The following is a 16,952-nucleotide window of genomic DNA, read 5'->3' on the forward strand; positions in this document are numbered from 1 at the left end:
TAGATAAAATTCAAAAAATATTTTTACTGGTTTATTGTAAACTTTTATTTTACTAATTCCTTAAATCGATTTCCAGTCAACTTTAGTCTCTGCCAAAATATACAAAAATAATTAAGTATGAAAATTATGAGAATAAATAAGTATAATGAGTGAAAATATTCGAAAAAAGTTCTATTAATACCACTTTTAATACAAAAGGAATATAATAATTTGATCACCATTAGAAAAGTACGAGTAATGCAAAAATAATATAAGTTAATGCGCATGGATAAGCGATTAAATATCTTTGGTTTGGATCACCTGTCATTAGACAAAAGATTCTTGAGGAAGCAGCAGTACTCATAAATACAGCACAGCCAGCAAGCATGACACCAGTTTTGTTGTTCAATGGTGTAAAAATTCCTAAAACGCTAAGTCCAACGAGTGGTAATATACTGTAGCCCAAAATTGATGCAACACTAACTAAAGTTATATAACTTTGCGATTGAGTGATTGTTGTACACATGAGATGAAGCAGAACGTACATCAAAATCACTGTAATTATAGACAGTCCATAGACATAGCCAAAAATATCTTTTCGTGTGTCTGATAAAAATAAGCAGAATGCCAAAGCCAGATAATAAGCTATTGGACCAGCGAGATCATTTTCTTTAAACAAGTAATCAGCTTCATCAGTTAATCCTTTTGTATGAAATGGATTTAGTACAGCCATAGATTTCTCCATTATTCGAGTGGGATATATTTCAAGTTCCTCTAATAAAGGCGGTTCATCCTCAAATCCATTTGCTGGATGATCTCTATAATTGTAATTTTCTTGTGTTTCGAATGTTGGTGTAAATATGTTTGGTTGATAAGCTGAGGGCGTTGGAGAATAAAACTCTGTTGGTGAATAAGCGTAATTACTTCCATTAATCGGAGATGACTCAAAATTTTGGAATTCTGTAAAGTCAAAGAAAATTATTAATTGGATGATCTGGAATTTTCCATAAATTGATTAAATTTTCACTTTATTGCATCATCTTACCTAGATTCTGTTGGTAATCTACGAAATCGTAAGCGAATTGTTGATCGTACTTTGACATTTTCAATTAAATCTAGAATGAATACTAATAATTAAGTTGTTTGCGGGAATTAATGGAAAAAACTATTGAAACTCACTCACTTTGTCCTATTATTAGTCTTTTAATCCACAATATCAAACTTGTCTTGGAGGATCAAATAAATTTATAAATCTGAATTACAGAGCTCAAACGGATAGTTAGGAAGTAAATTTCAATTATTGAGGAATGTATTTAAACTGTCGAAAAATGCTTTTATTTCATAAAAATATCAACAAAGTGGTGAATTACTTGTGCTTAATTCATGTCCTTCATGTTCATGTCGACACTCAATTTTCATACAATATTTAAGTCTGATTATTGCTTGAAGTACGTAATGACATCTATTCATTCCATAGCGGACAGATAGAATAGGATCAAAGTAATCGATTATTGTTTAAATAACCGTCGTATTCATTCAATATAATGGATAAAATTAAAAATGCATTATTTCGCAATTCATTTTTTCATGGACCAGACACATCAGGATCACTTTTCCATGGACATTTTGTGGAATTTCGCAATTTACTAATTATTAAACAAAGTTAAGTTAGTCGAAAATAGAGAATGGAGCAATGAATATCAAGTATTATCGATTGGATTTAAGAAAATTAAGAAACAGTCTCTAGATTTTGAGAAATCAAGAAAATTAGCAATTTTATTTTGTTGAATAGGTGTCAATGATGAGACGATCAGTTTAGAACGAAAAATACGAAAGAAAATCTCGAGAAAACTTAAATATTTTATTGGAGTCTCAAATCGCTAGAAATGTCGTAAGAAACAAGTGTAAAATACGCACAAGTGCTTTAATTATCGTTTTAGTATATTTTGGTGTTTAATGTGAATGGCGAGCAAAAGAAAATCGAAATCAAGTGAATCGTCATTTTTTGCTTAAATTAATATAGGAATATATCTCTTATTTCTGTTTGTTTGTTCAATCTCGCTGAAATCTCAGTTAATTGAAAGAGTAAAGCCAGAAAATAGATATTCAAGCAAGTGATTCCATCAATTTTTTTGATGATACAGAATAATAAAAAATAATTAAATAAAATAGAATATCAAGGAATCAGAAAGAATCAAAATGTATTTAAAAAGAAGTATAAAAGTGCCACAATTAAAGTTAAATAATTGTTTATATGCAATATATTTTATGTCTGCTTTCCTAACGATTGGACAAGTGCGAAGTGATAGTACTAGTGAAAATTATGCCAATCACCTAAAGAAAATGCCTTTGACGGGCTCAGGACATGGAGCCTCGATTAGTAGTAATTTACAGAAACGTAGCTCGTATGCTGTAATAAGTCAAGCTATGTCTGAAACTATAAGTGACAATGAATTCGGAAGTGAGTACTGTACACATATATAAATGTATTAATATAAAGAAATTAAGGAGAAATGAATAATATAAAAAGAGAAGAAGATGAAAGAATTTTTGTGAATCTAACGTTGTGTACGCGAATTATACACAAAAAATTGATGACGATTATAATTTTTCTTATGTACCGAGCTTTTTACATTATGAGCGTGCCTCTATTATTATTGTCGTCGTTATAGTATCAAATTTTCTGTTGTAAAACAACTATTCTATTCATCTAGCTAACAATTTAATAACAGGTGGTGACACTTTTATGTGTGTAAATCTTCTAAAAGAAAGACGAGATGTGCGAATCATTTCCGAGATTTCTCACAAAATTATTTGACAACGGCTAACAATGTCTATTTACTGTAAAGATCACGACTTATAATAATGCTTAACAAAGCTCATAAAATTCGTATGTGGTAGACCACAGACATGAAAAAATTAAATCTATTCGCATCAATCTCCTCTCACCAGGTTAAAAACATTCATGCATTTCATTCAAGAGAAAATTCTGGAATAACATTTGATTGAGTCAACGCATCCGAAAGTCGACAGTTTTCCAAAAAAGGCTTTACAAAAGTCAATTGCTCATCACTAAAGGCTATAATTAACACTTATGAATATTGTTATGCCAAAAATAATTTACACACAGGCGTGAAAATATGTCGATTAATCATAGAACATAAAATAAAAATCAGAACTAGAGTTAGTTGTTGAAGATTTAAAGCAAAAATTGTTACAAATAGTTTCACTTAATTATTTTTAATTTTATTAATTGAATGGGTCTGTGTGGTAGCTTCATTCATATGTACAAGACGTGTATAGAAATATAATATAAAATAGCTTGATACACACAAACTATCTCACAACGATGAGAGCCAAAGCAATTAATGAACGGTTAACGATGATAAATCTTTTTTGTTGTATTGAGGGAGGCAAGTAGTGATTCAATATGTAAATGGCTAAATATTTTTCTTCTTCGTCTCTCTCAAAATAATTTTCATCGCCTATCATCATCGTTAATATTTTATTTTATTTACGATGAAAATCATGTGGTCCTTCAACTATTGTGATCGTCATGATGAAATATATATGACGCGACCTGTGATTTATATTGGGTTCACTATTGTCTATTCACGTTATTCTTCCGTGATAAATGCAGAGCAAATCGTTCAAATAATATCAATTGACATGTTTTTAACGTCCCAAATTGATATCAGTATTGTCTCAGCTGGAACTTATCAGCAATTAAATTCGATGAAGAAAATGGTTGTAAACCTTCTTGTCATTTCAATCAGATATTGTTTAAAAATAGTTTACGTATTTAATTTCCTCAAAAAGCTCTCAACAAAAAGCTTGAAATTGTGGACAATTAGCGATACTTAAAAATGTGTCGGTCGATTGAATAATGCAATTTAGAATAATCTAATAAAGCAAATTTATGAGAGGATTATAATTAAGTTTAAAGGTAATAACTACTTAATTATATTCCTGCTCAGTTGATTAAGACTATAAATTACATGTTTCATGCTTTTGGGAAAACTCGTATGTGGATTTCCCCAATGTAGCATCAACTTATCATTTTTCTGTAGTGGACGTGCTAGCAACTAATTTATTCAATTGTTTTTACTTACCTGTTATTGATTACTAAATATACTTATAAGGTGCTTTATTCCTGGAAATTCATTTAGTTCAAAATAATTATTTTGAAAGTTTTTCTATGTATTTGTGTTGAGATCACGTGCCTTGCAACTAAATATATCGATTCAATGCACACTAAGTACTTTCAAACATCCCAATATATTGTATTTGCTCAATTACACAGCAAAAAAAATTAATAATATTTCTGACGGATGCGAAATTAATTCCAAATATCGTTAGACATGAGCAAAAAATTCACTTTCATCTAAATAGATTAAATTATTCTTATTCAAACAGTATTTCAACGCATGTTTATATGCGGAAAGGACATAAAATGAACTTGAAATAACGTTTTTATTTCCACATTTATGTGAAGAGAATTGAAACTGTTTTTATTTTAATGATTTTCTGCTAATGAGTAGGCATTTGTTGCTTACATTTTGACTTTCTTTATTGTAAATCTTAAATTTTTATGTTCTTTTCGGATGCTCAGCACATCCTACACCTTTACTTTACGTCCTGGCTTATGCCTGATCATTGAAAAGATAGGAAGTTCATTCATGCATAATTTGATACTCTACCAATATCATTCTAAAATCCAAATTATGGCTATTTGATATAACTAGAACAAAATATCCGCATAAAAAGCCACAAAATGTAATTCGAGTACAGTTCTGTCTATACCACTATTCAGTGTCTCTTCATGTGGCTTATTTTACAACGTTGGCCTTGTACATTATTTTTATCGGCAAAAGAAATGAGCTAGTAACTAGAAAACATGTGTAGTTATAATAGTTTTAATGTTTGATTTGTCAATTCCTTTATTTTAACAAATTTTGGGAAAAACCTGCTAATTTTTTATAATCTCAGACTAAGTTAATATGATTAATTCATCAAATTAGCTACAATGTTACCTGTTATTTCCAATCACGGAAGAAATTAAGAGTAGGAAAATGCAAAGTGCAATTATATTTGTATAAGTGTTTCTGTCGTATGTGAAGGGCATATAGTCAGGTTGAAATTGTAAATAATAACACAATGGAATCAGAACTATTACAAATTCATGGGAAGTTCATTCAAGTGCACTTTCTAATTATTGAAATTTTGTTTTTTGAAAGGTTCTGAATGATTAGTCGTAGGAAATTCTTCAAGTAGTCGGTGTTTTCATAAGTGCTTAAAATTTATTCAAGCCGGAATTAAAGTGTGTTTTACAATTTTTGCTACTTTTTATCTTATCTTAATTGTTGATAATTCTCATTTATTGTTATGTAAATAAAGGCACGCTTCTGATGAAGCACTTTATCTCTTGTTTTATCAAAGATAAATATTGTTGCTTTCATTATAATGCAAACTTGTTATCATCACAGCTAAATCCCGTTATTCGGTCATTACTATGTGTATGTACAAGCTTATTCTGTTGTTATACATTTGCGGCTGATGGCAAATTGCTTTGTAATGATTTTCTCGCTAGAATTTAGTAATTTAGAAAGGTCTAGAGTCAAAAATACATCAAGGATGTTTGCATTCCTTCTTGTTTCATGCAAAATATTGATTCCGAATTTGCTTCTTTTAGTCAGTATTTTGAAATAGTATCCGGTTATTCAAGGTCAAGAATTTCATATTTCTCTAAAGCATGGCATAAATGAGTTGTTCTCTAAAATATATGTCACGTTTATGAGTTAAAAATACGTTAGAGATACTCGTCATTGTTTATGTGCCAAAGTACGCGAATGGTCCACGTCATAGTTTTTTCGTTGATGACCTTGAAAGAATTTGTACAGCTATTGAGTGCTTTTTCATTAAAATGTTAATCATAAAAATCCATAAAATCACTGAAAAATAATGCCTTTGTTAAGCACCAATCAATAATTGAAATTGATCAAGATAAATCAATCAGAAATACGTACAAATTGTGCATGTGTCTTATGATTCATGAGCAAATTGATATCAGAGAAACTTCTAGACTCAGTAAACAATTTCTGAATTTTTGATTAATTGCTTAATTAATGGTGGGACAGTGTCAATTAATGTAGATTCAAAGTCACTAGAAATGCATGTGCTATATAAAAAGCCAGCAATTCAGGTCAATATGAGATTATCCAGAAATTGAGCATCCTTGGCTATTGTGAATATTAGTGCTAATTGGATAAATCAATACTTAAGACATTAGTAAGTCTCTTGGAACAATGAGTAGAAGAAGTTATAAGAAATTAAACCATGATTAGGAGCTTTGAAGTTTTAATTAATAGTTTACACATCTGTTGAGGCGCTCGATTACTCGAAAATTCGGTACTTCGTTGTCTTCTTTATATACAACCCTGTTTTATTACCAGCAATACCTGAAAGTAGTCAAATAACAAAAACAATACTTTACGTGATACTAAAATCGATGCTATAATTTCTTTTTATTGTTATTAAAATATAATTTTTCATCATCTGACATTCATTTCCTTTTGTTCCAAGGTTCGATGTTAAAAAATTTTGTATCAATATTATTTGCGAATTAAACATTTAGGTACCTTAAAATGATTGGAACAAAAAGTTTTATATTAATTAAATGCATTTAATTTAATTTGACTTCCTTATTTGGGGGATTAATACAAGAGATTATCATAAAGATAGAAATTCCTATGTCAATCAAACATTTACAGTCACTCTAATATCCAAAAAAGTAATTTCTCTATAATTTCATGTCCGTTTACAAATTGAGCTTTTCATGATTATCGTCAAAAATTTTATTTTTTTTTAAATTATTTTTTAATATATCTAAAGCATCTCATTACAAATCTGTTGATGCACATACATTTTCCTCGCTCTAATTCGAATTGACAAAAAAGTAAAGAAATCATTAAATTACGACGAAAACTCATACACTAATTAAAATTTTTATCACTTGAAATACTTTCACATATTTTTTTTTTTTGTTACTTTACAAAGTAAGTTAGTGTCGAGCAGAAAATATGAATTTGTATACATTTATGACTCATGCTATATTTTTCTTAATAAGAAGAAATTTTTTGAGATGATTCTCATAACTTAAATAATGCAATAATAAATTGATTGGATAGATTTTAAGTAAAATGCTTCGTGAAATTATTTCGGTTTGACCTCTTATTTGACATGAAAATGAAATTGTTAATTTATATTTGTCTCTCGGTGTTTTAATTTAAGCAGTTAAAAGAGCTTTAATTTCGGGTTTTTCGGCGGCATCCAAGTATGAAGTTCCATCTGGTGTTTTTCCATTTTTCTGTGCACCCTAAAATATATTCATCGAATTTGCAATTAGTTTCGTGTCTACACTCTTCTTATATCTATTTCTTATAGACTTTACTGGAAGTTTTTCTTCTTTAATCCAAATTAGTCACCAAAAAAAGTAATGTCCTTGGCAATAATCAAGGCAAAATATAAAAAGTGACGATATTACTTGGATTTTCATAATAAATCTCAGTAACATGTCATTCGTAGAGAAAATATCATGTTTCATCACACAAATTTAATCTACTTACACTGTTGAGCAAAAGTTTCACACAATTAGTATGACCTTCCCAAATAGCGGCGAGAATCGCAGTAATACCGTGCTTGTCAAGTGCCTACGAATCAATTTATAATAATTTAATACTTTTTGACATGGAAAGTAGTATTGCATAAAATTACTTACATTTACGTCTGCTCCTTTTGAAACAAGGTAGTTGACAACTTCCGTTTGACCATAATCGGCAGCATAATGTAATAAAGTTCGTCCATTTATGTCCTGATTGATTGCAAAGTTCTAGGAAAAAATAATTTCATAATTATTGCACATGAGATCAAAGAAAGTCGGCTTAAATAGGTTACCTGTGATTCAATTGCTGCCTTTAAGTCATCTAGCTCACCGTTTTTCACCTATATTTATGATGTACCGTAAAGATAAGATATTTTCTCATTGAAAGTGATTGAAAAAATTGCACTTACTGTCCAAATCAGATTTTCAGTCATTTTTACTGGATATTTGATCAAATCTTCAATGCAATTGCTCAATTTGGCACGTTCGTATGTGGAATGAATAAGATGCAATTAGAAAGAACAGTTTTTTTGGATAATTACGGCTAATGAAACAAAAGATGAATTTTCTTATATTTTTTCTTCTCTACAAATGTGTTGGTGTAATTTTTGCTGTATTATACAGCTAAATTCATGTATTCAGCGTGCTGAATACTAACACATACTTAGTTTTAAATTCAAATTATTTTGACCGTTATTTTTATAGCAGATTTCTAATTCAAATTTAAATCACGGATTGAATGTATCATAAAATTATTCATTCTTTATAGGTGCAGCTTCCGGTTCATGTGCTGTAGATGATTTCGAATGTACGAGTGACAGTGATTACATGGGTTTAGAAGCAATTCGTTCACTACATAGGCAACTTGATGATGACGATAATGGTGACATCGACTTGTCAGAATCAGATGATGTATGACTCAAATATTACACATTTTACAGCAAATTTGCACATTTAATTTTTATTTTATAGTTCCTTCGAGAAGAATTAAAATACGAGGGTGGATACGAAAAGCGACACAAAGCGTTTCACTTTAATGACGATATGCATATATCGGTGAAAGAGTTGTGGGAGGCTTGGCTCAAATCAGAAGTACACAATTGGACGCTCGATCAAACATGCGAATGGCTCATTCAAAGCGTACAACTTCCACAATATGTTACATTATTTAAAAAACACAAAGTCAGTGGAAAAGTTCTTCCACGACTTGCCGTAAATAACTTTCATTTTGTTAGCAATGTCTTAGGAATTAAGGACCCCATTCATAAGCAAAAAATTGGACTTAAAGCAATGGATGCTGTTCTATTTGGACCACCTAGAGGTAACATCTTATACTTAATTTTAAATTACACATATTTATATTGATATTTGATTTGTTTTAGAAACTGGAACAAAATGGAAGGATATAGTCTTAGTAGCACTTTTATTGACAGCAATCATTGGCAGCTGGTATGCCTATCAACAAAATAAAAATGCAAAGGGACATTTGAAGAGAATGGCACGTGATATGGAGCAATTGCATAAAGCTGAGAAGGAACTCTCAAAAATGCAAACAGAGCTAGAACATGCTCGTATCGAGCAAGAAAACGTCGGAAAAGAGAAGATGGATCTTGAGAGGAGACTGAAAGAAGCACCACTTAAAAATTCCAATTCCGAAATGGAATTACAACAACTTAAACAAGAAATTGAACTTTTAAGAAATGAATTATCGAGAGCTGAAGTAGAACTTATTGATCATCATTGGACGCCACCGCCTCCATTGCAAAACTGGCTGCAATTGACATACGAACTTGAGACGAAGAATCATCAAAAGAAACGCGCTGCAGCAGAAAATCAACTTATGCAAGCTCGTGAAGCATGCGAGAAATTGAGGAAGAAGAGATCGAGTTTTGTCGGTGCATTTGTTTCAACGCATGGCAAGAGGCAAGAATTACTATTTTTTTCATGAATATTAATTAATTTTCTAGACTTGCTAATTTCCTTTATTCTGAATAATTGAATAATTTGAACTGTGAACTAAAATCGCATTCATTAAGGCAGACTAGATATATAAACAATTAGACAAGAATTCAATTTAAAATGCATAAAATTTCTTTATATTTTACGCAGCATTGACGATGTTGATAGAGCAATTGTAGAAGCACGAAACTCACTTAGTGAAGTAACAAATGAACTCCAAGAGAGACTTCACCGTTGGAAGCAGATTGAGACAATTTTGGGATGTAATATCGTAAATAATAACGGAATAGCATATTTAGAAAATATGTTATATCGATCAAATGGCACATCAAGTAAATCATCTAGAGGTATGATTTGATATTTTTATATAATTTCAGTAATTTAACGAAATTCATTTAATTGCCAAAACAGGACGTATCTCGAGTAGTCAAGATGACCTAGACGATGAGTCAATTCAAGGTAAGAGCATCCAGTTCGATAACTTTTCCGTGTTTTCATCAGAATGAAGTGAAATATTATGATTAATATGATATGATATTTTTTGATCGTTATGTCTCATTGACATTAAACAATTTTTTGTACATTTATATGTTAATTGGCCCCAATATACATTTTTAAGAAAACTGCTATATTTGACCTTCAAGTTTTTTTTTTTTTGATAAATAATGAAGAAAACATATTTTTTTATTGTTCCCAATTAATGAAATGTTTTTTATTGCATAAGCTACACTTATTGATTATTAAATCCAATAATTTCGAACAATAATAATCTGTAAGAAAATTTGTAATGTGGAATGTTTAATTGAACGTTTACAACAATTTTAAGTTTTTTTTTTCTCTCGTGAATGAGATTTTTTTAATTTAACTTAATTACCTTCCAAAAAAACTACATGAAAATGAAAATCTCCCCCAAAAATAAGTTTTTAACCATTTCGACTAATCGAGCGCTGAGAAATTGCTTGATGATTCAAAAATTGTTCAGTAATCAGGTTTTTCTCATCCCATTCGTTTCTGTCTTTTAATATAATTTTATGACATGCGCTTGAAGTATTGAAAGATGCATAAATGTGTGTTTTAATCCCTTTTAATAAACCCCATCTCGAATGTTTGAATCTCTTTTAAATAATAATTTTGCACGACGAGTGTGTTGCTCCTTAACTCTAATTCATAAAAAGTTTTGTAAATCATGACATTAACACAAAAAAAATCATTAAGAATGAACGTGTATTTTATGAAAATTAGGAGTTATTAACATGTTATTTTGTTTGATGATTTTATAAAACATTGCAAATGTGTTTGAAAATTACAAGTAAATATGCGTGATCAGGAGTCGAAGCTTCACATGAACTTGAACTAATTTTGACAAATTTTCCACCTTCAAGGTTAAGTTTTTTCAATGAAGTCGCTGACTTTATTCAATCAAACTTTTGATACTACCTAGTTAACTGATCTTATAGACGCTATTTTTAAGAATTATTTTTATCAGATTTCAATCCTTCCATTCAGCACTTCTTATGATTATTCAGGAATTCAATTTTTGTATGAATTGATTGTTTTTCTAATGAGGCTCAAAGCTTAATCGGCATCTATTCAAATATTTCAGAAACGATGCTAAGTTTTAGTTCTAAACTGCCGTGGCAGCAACATTTGAATGAATGCCGATCCTAGTAACTATGAAAATAAAGTCGTACATTTAAAGCATCTGTTAACCATTTTATAATCAAATAATCTTTAATCACACAATAAAAATTAATTATGACACATTTAACTGATGAAAATGCATTTATAATGATGATCAATACAGTCATCATAAATATCACCAAAAAGGAAATATAATAAATTCTATAACTAGCTATTAGTAACATACATTTTGTAGCTCATCTATCTTCCTTGAATATATTTATTACTTTTCATTATTTGCTCACATCTGAATGTTGAGTCTGGAAAAGGTTACTAGCTGGTGACACTAAAATTGATCAGTTCAACTTATTTGGAAAACCTAGAGGCTAATAGAAGTTCTTATCTTCCATGAATAATTCCTAAGTAGCACCAATTTAAATTTAAGTGTCGGAAATAGTCCGAAAGCTATTGATTCTTAATATTGTGATAAATTTTCCCATTGAACCCTTTTTCAAAATTGATAAAATTTAGATAATATCCTATCTGGGTCTGGATACCATAATTTGATAGAGATTATTACTTTTGACTTGTGATTATATAAAGGTATTTGACTTTAAAATCGACTTTAAAAGACATCAACGCCTGGAAAGTTCTTAGCCTCATTACATTTAGCTAGTAAATTTTTCCACATTTACAACATTCCTCACATTTACTGAATAAATTCACGAAGACAATCGGGTAGTAAAATTTTAGCTGGTCATCATAAATTAGAACCTTTGTGGTAGTAATTAGCAAGTAGTTTATTATAATTTACGTTTTTTTTTATTTGTTATTTCTTACTGAAGCTTTTTCATTTTTTTATAAAAATAATAATAAAACACAGAGCAATTAAATCATGCAATTTACCGTCTGTTTCTCTCTCACTCACTCTCTCAATCTTCAACGTTCGATTAGTCGTGACCTTATAAAGCACGTCAGAAAACGCCAATTTGTTTTTGGTGAAAATTCTTGTAAACGTTAATAACTAAAAATAATTATTCGCTACAAAGTAAATAAGATTGAATTATAGTATCTCTCCAAGGCGTACTTGAAAATGACACAGAAATGAACTTATTTTAAGGCTTTATTTCTTATTATTACTTTTTTTGTGATTACTTTTTCGTTTTACACGAAATTGTTAATTTTTTTGGCAATTCTTCTTGGCTAATTTAATTCAATTAAATGAAAGAAGTAGAACAAGAACATCCAGTTAAAAAAATTCTTACTTAAATTTATTTTTTACATACGTAGCTGAAAAAAAAATACTTAAAACTATAATTTATGATTTGATGACTAGTTTTTAGTTTGAATACAAAATAAATGAATAAAAGAATTGATGATTAATCATAATAAAATGTTTAATTTCCTCTTATTTATCATGAACTCTCACTAGACAGCATAATCTTTGCATGATTTACTTGCTAGAAAAATATTTATTATTTTTATGAGAATGACGAAGTGTAACTCCGCAATTTTACTTCTTTATTATGTATCCATTCATATTGTTTATTATTGGTGAGTACATTAAATTATAATTATGATTGTTATTAGTTCCACAAAGTTATTAGTTCATAATTTACATCTGTACGATAACATTGGAGCTTCGAAAAAAATAGAAAAAATTGATCACCATTATTACTGTTGTTAATAACTTCAACCTAGTCTCAGATTATGTGCTGTGCTAATATCTCTAAACTCTATAATATTCAATTTTTTCTCAAGGATTTCTCACCGATGTCAAATACCTTCGGGATCGCGAAGAGTCTTCAAGCGATGATGACCATGATCGTGAATCTGTAACGTTTATTCTTGGTGGCTCCTTTGACGAATCCCTTACAAGTTCACTTGTATCTACTCCCGCAATTCAATCATCCCTTATTGCCTCACCCACAAATTCACTTGTTCCAGTTACCTCGTCCGTAAATACACTCAATGTATTTAGGCAATCGCTTGCTAATGCACCCATATTGGTGCATCAAGGAAATTCTGTTGAGAGGTAAAGAAGAAAAATTACTTTTAAGAAGTTAGAATTAGTCACTAAGTAGCCTTGTATAATCTTAGTACTAGCACATCCAATGAAGAAACTCGTTCAAATGTGTCGTCGAGTTCTGAACGTACTGCTTTTCCGCCGCCACCTCCCAGAGCAAAAAAGCAAACTTCATTACCACCAATCTCATTGCAATCATCATCATCCGTATCAAATAGAGCTCCAATGCCTCCACCGAGAAAAAATTATCCAAATCAGAAGTAAGTTTCTTTTGTTTTATTTTTTTATTATTTATTTTACTTTGTTTTAACATTTATTTAAAGATTAGTTCCTTTATTTATGTCATTTTTATTTTATTATGAGAGTATCTATTTATATTATGTCATTATATAGTACCTCCATGCCAATATTACATCATCTTATAACCAATCTCTCCACATTTTTATGTTCTTTACAGACAAAAACGTTAGAAATGAAGTTCATTAAAAAGAATTGAGATATTAAAATGTGTTCCGTGTCTTTTAAAATTAAAAATGTAGAGTATTTTTGTAAATCTTTACTGAGTGGTACAAAATAGTGACTATCTTAATATCATTTCTCATTGAACTTAGTAAGACATATTTTGTATTTAATATGAAAACTTTTTAGTTTGAACTAGTCATAGTGAATTTGCAGTCTTATTGAGATGTTTTATCTCAAAAGGCTTCAAAATTTTGTTTTTTGTTACCCGCCAACGCCTTGCTACCTTATGCGAAGAAATCATGAATTATTTCACATTAGAGGTCATTCACTGATGATGTCCGACAATTAAGAGGGTATCTGAAGTTGCATGGATATAAATTCTATAAGATTCCAGTCATCTATGAATGATCCTTAATAATACACTGCACTCACGTTTAAAATTATAGCAATTAACTGTCAATTGCAAGAGAACTAATGCATTAGCTTTGAAATGTCGAATGAATTTGAATTGATTTACTTATGGATATTATGTTTGTCTTTCCACTCAATCTATAGCATCATCCATAATTCCAAATCCAGCAGCATCTTGGAGTCCATGGGATCCTCTGTTTCATCAACAGAGGCTTTCCTTGAAGCAGTCCGTAACTACAGCTCCATCACCGATAACAAATTACCTTCAATCAATGATGACAACATGTCCACCTCCTCCTCAGAAGACGTTACGAAGAAACGAAAGCGACGTTTGTTCCCGTTTGTCAAGAAATCAAGTAAAAGCAAAACTAAAAGCTCATGAAAGTTCAAAAAGTCTCACTGACGAGCATCGATGTGAATTAGCAGAACATAAGTATTTTAGTAATAGCCTCAACTGTTTAGATACGAAGAATTTCTAGCTCAAGAAGAAAATGAATATATTGAAAAGTCTATCTATCTCACCGTTCCTCTGTTAACTTATTTATTAGGTTACATACCTTAATGACAAATGGTACTTATACATAATTGTAAGTAAATTAAGCCAACCTTAATGACATCACAATTATTTTTAAATTTAATTTTTTCACGCATTTCAATGAACTCGTTGGTTCGCATTGAAATGCTTCCTAGTCATCAACATGTGGTGACTATTTTAATAAACATAAAACATAGTTTGTCCTAAGATTTTTACTAATAATGATGACTGTTAAGTATAGAAGATCTTCCTTACTATTAACATGTGCACAGTATGAGAAATTGGAAATTTAAGCAATAAAGTGACGTGCATATGCATCCATTAATTAATGAGAAATTTGTGGGACTGATTAAGTAAAAAAAAAAACATTAAGAAATGTTATTGAAATTTTTGCGAAACTTAAATTCAATGGCATTTTCATGCTCTTCCCCAAAAAATATTTCAAATATTTCGCTTGGTATTTCTTTGAATTCGAATATTTTTAAATCTCAATAAAGGAATGATGAAAATCGAATCGAATCGTATGTATATTTTACTCTTTTTTTGATATTATGAAACTTGATATAATGATCCTCTTTTGTCCAAAATCTTGTATTACGATTTAATCCAATTATTAATATTTAAGCTTATTTATTTATTTTCTAATAAAGAAGTGAGATGAGAAATTATGTGATTGATGATCCAATTTTTATTGAAAAGAAACTTTTTGACGAAATTTTTGAATTAATTGCAATAATTTTAAATTGAAATTTTTATGTCATCGTGCTGTAGATTAACATGTTTATTTTCAATAGCAACATACCCGAGTGACACAAATGAAGAAGACTTTTAAAGCCGTTTGGCGTCCATATGGCTGCCAAAATAGGCTACTTCCATTTGATGTTAACGGAGCCCTAAAAGTTCCGTACGAGAGCCAACTTCATTTGTGTCTCCCGGGGTAACATATGCGAGTTGGATACAAACTCTGCATTGATTACATAGCAATTGGCGTAAGAATTTTACAAAGAACATAAGTGGATCAAAAATTATAGTTGCGAAGGTTATGTTTGTGATGTATAATTAAAAATTCTAGTACCAAATTCATGTTTAAATCCATTAAAATCATTCAAGGGCATCTAGCCTCATCAAGTGCATAATTCTATTATAACTAAATTATTGGTTTAAAAACGACAGACTTTTGTGACTTAATGAAGCAATTAAGTCGTCGACTAAAGTTTTCAACACCTTCCGTAAATTTGTAAACCACACTAGACAACAATGAGTCAGTCTTATTGTGCATTGATTTTCACACGTGCTGATGGAATTTTAAAGACTGATGTAGGTTCAAAATCTTTTTTTTGTGTGGGCGTGTAGCATAATGATAAGAGTCTTGTGTCTGTTTTTTGTTGCAACTACGTGCTTCATATTATGAAAACAAAATTTCAGTACGTGTAACTAGAATTTTATGAACATCATGAACAGTTTGACTTAGCACAGATCATCAACTAAATCTAGCAATATCAGTATCTTAAATTAAAGATAAAATTTAATATTGTGATAAAAATGACAAGAGGATGTGAATTATTGGCAACAAATATTAATAAAAGTAATTCGGTAAAGAAGTCAAAAGCGACCTTATAAGTATGTGAAGGAAGTGCTGAAATTGTACTTTAAAGAAGTAAAAATTAATGCTAAAAAATTGTAGCATTAAAAGCTACTAAGATTAAGTATAATCCCATTTTAATGCTACCTAATAAGTTTAAAGATTTTTTTTAAATAGTCGATATTTAAAAAGACAACAACTAAGCAAAGAAACATAACAAACAAGTCAAGAGAATAAAATTTTAAGCATTATGTTGAAAGATTTTTAAGTATGATTATCGAAAGTATATCAAGTAATTTAAATTATTATTGATGATTGCGATAAGAAGTTAGTTAATATTTAACAATAAAGTATACAAAAAAATTAATTGAGTTGAAAGAAATGTGATTTTTCATGTCGCTTCCATTTCCAGTTGGATGATTAGGACGCAAGAAGTAAGTATGACTAATGGTTAGACTGAAATAAATCTCTGAGCAAATTCTGGGGTCGTTCATTTGAAGCGTGACATAATCCTTTGGTAGCCACAATTCCATCACTGTTTATGGACATTAGTTACGATTGACCCCATATATGACCCCAAATAAATTTAACAATGTGTAATAATTTTTATAGCAAGTAATTCCCCCCAAATGAAATTAGCGAATAATATATAGCACCACTTAATTCATCACCTAAACTTGCAAATTCATTGCCTAATTGCATCAGATGTTCTGAGGAA

The 16,952-nt window shown here is 29.9% G+C and overlaps 3 protein-coding genes across 6 annotated transcripts; 1 reads left to right on the plus strand and 2 right to left on the minus strand.

The window, feature by feature from the left end:
- Window positions 1-78: 78 nt before the first annotated feature.
- LOC139087867 (protein YIPF5 homolog) lies at window positions 79-1,137 on the minus strand. The gene is made up of 2 exons (XM_070636819.1): window positions 1,025-1,137; window positions 79-939 (listed from the first exon to the last, which is right to left on the minus strand). The coding sequence occupies exons 1-2, from the start codon at window positions 1,080-1,082 to the stop codon at window positions 221-223; spliced, it is 777 nt and encodes a 258-aa protein (XP_070492920.1). The 5' UTR covers window positions 1,083-1,137; the 3' UTR covers window positions 79-220.
- A 651-nt stretch (window positions 1,138-1,788) lies between these two features.
- Stim (stromal interaction molecule) lies at window positions 1,789-16,616 on the plus strand. Of its 4 annotated transcripts, none has more exons than XM_070636633.1 (9): window positions 1,789-2,440; window positions 8,409-8,551; window positions 8,612-8,960; window positions 9,022-9,562; window positions 9,749-9,945; window positions 10,010-10,057; window positions 12,980-13,253; window positions 13,319-13,504; window positions 14,262-16,616. In XM_070636633.1, the coding sequence occupies exons 1-9, from the start codon at window positions 2,179-2,181 to the stop codon at window positions 14,497-14,499; spliced, it is 2,238 nt and encodes a 745-aa protein (XP_070492734.1). In that variant the 5' UTR covers window positions 1,789-2,178; the 3' UTR covers window positions 14,500-16,616. The 4 variants fall into 4 exon arrangements, with proteins under 4 accessions (XP_070492734.1, XP_070492736.1, XP_070492737.1 ...); XM_070636635.1 differs by lacking the exon at window positions 14,262-16,616 and adding an exon at window positions 13,702-13,838; XM_070636636.1 differs by lacking the exons at window positions 12,980-13,253; window positions 13,319-13,504.
- LOC139087735 (myotrophin) lies at window positions 6,468-8,245 on the minus strand. Its single transcript, XM_070636638.1, has 5 exons — window positions 8,050-8,245; window positions 7,933-7,980; window positions 7,757-7,867; window positions 7,605-7,688; window positions 6,468-7,354 (listed from the first exon to the last, which is right to left on the minus strand). Exons 1-5 carry the CDS (start codon window positions 8,071-8,073, stop codon window positions 7,265-7,267), a joined length of 357 nt encoding a protein of 118 aa, XP_070492739.1. The 5' UTR covers window positions 8,074-8,245; the 3' UTR covers window positions 6,468-7,264.
- Window positions 16,617-16,952: the final 336 nt, after the last annotated feature.

Source organism: Chironomus tepperi, unplaced genomic scaffold (assembly GCF_022539635.2).
Source record: "Chironomus tepperi strain 1889 unplaced genomic scaffold, CSIRO-AGI_Ctep_v1 contig_137, whole genome shotgun sequence".
NCBI lineage: Eukaryota > Metazoa > Arthropoda > Insecta > Diptera > Chironomidae > Chironomus > Chironomus tepperi.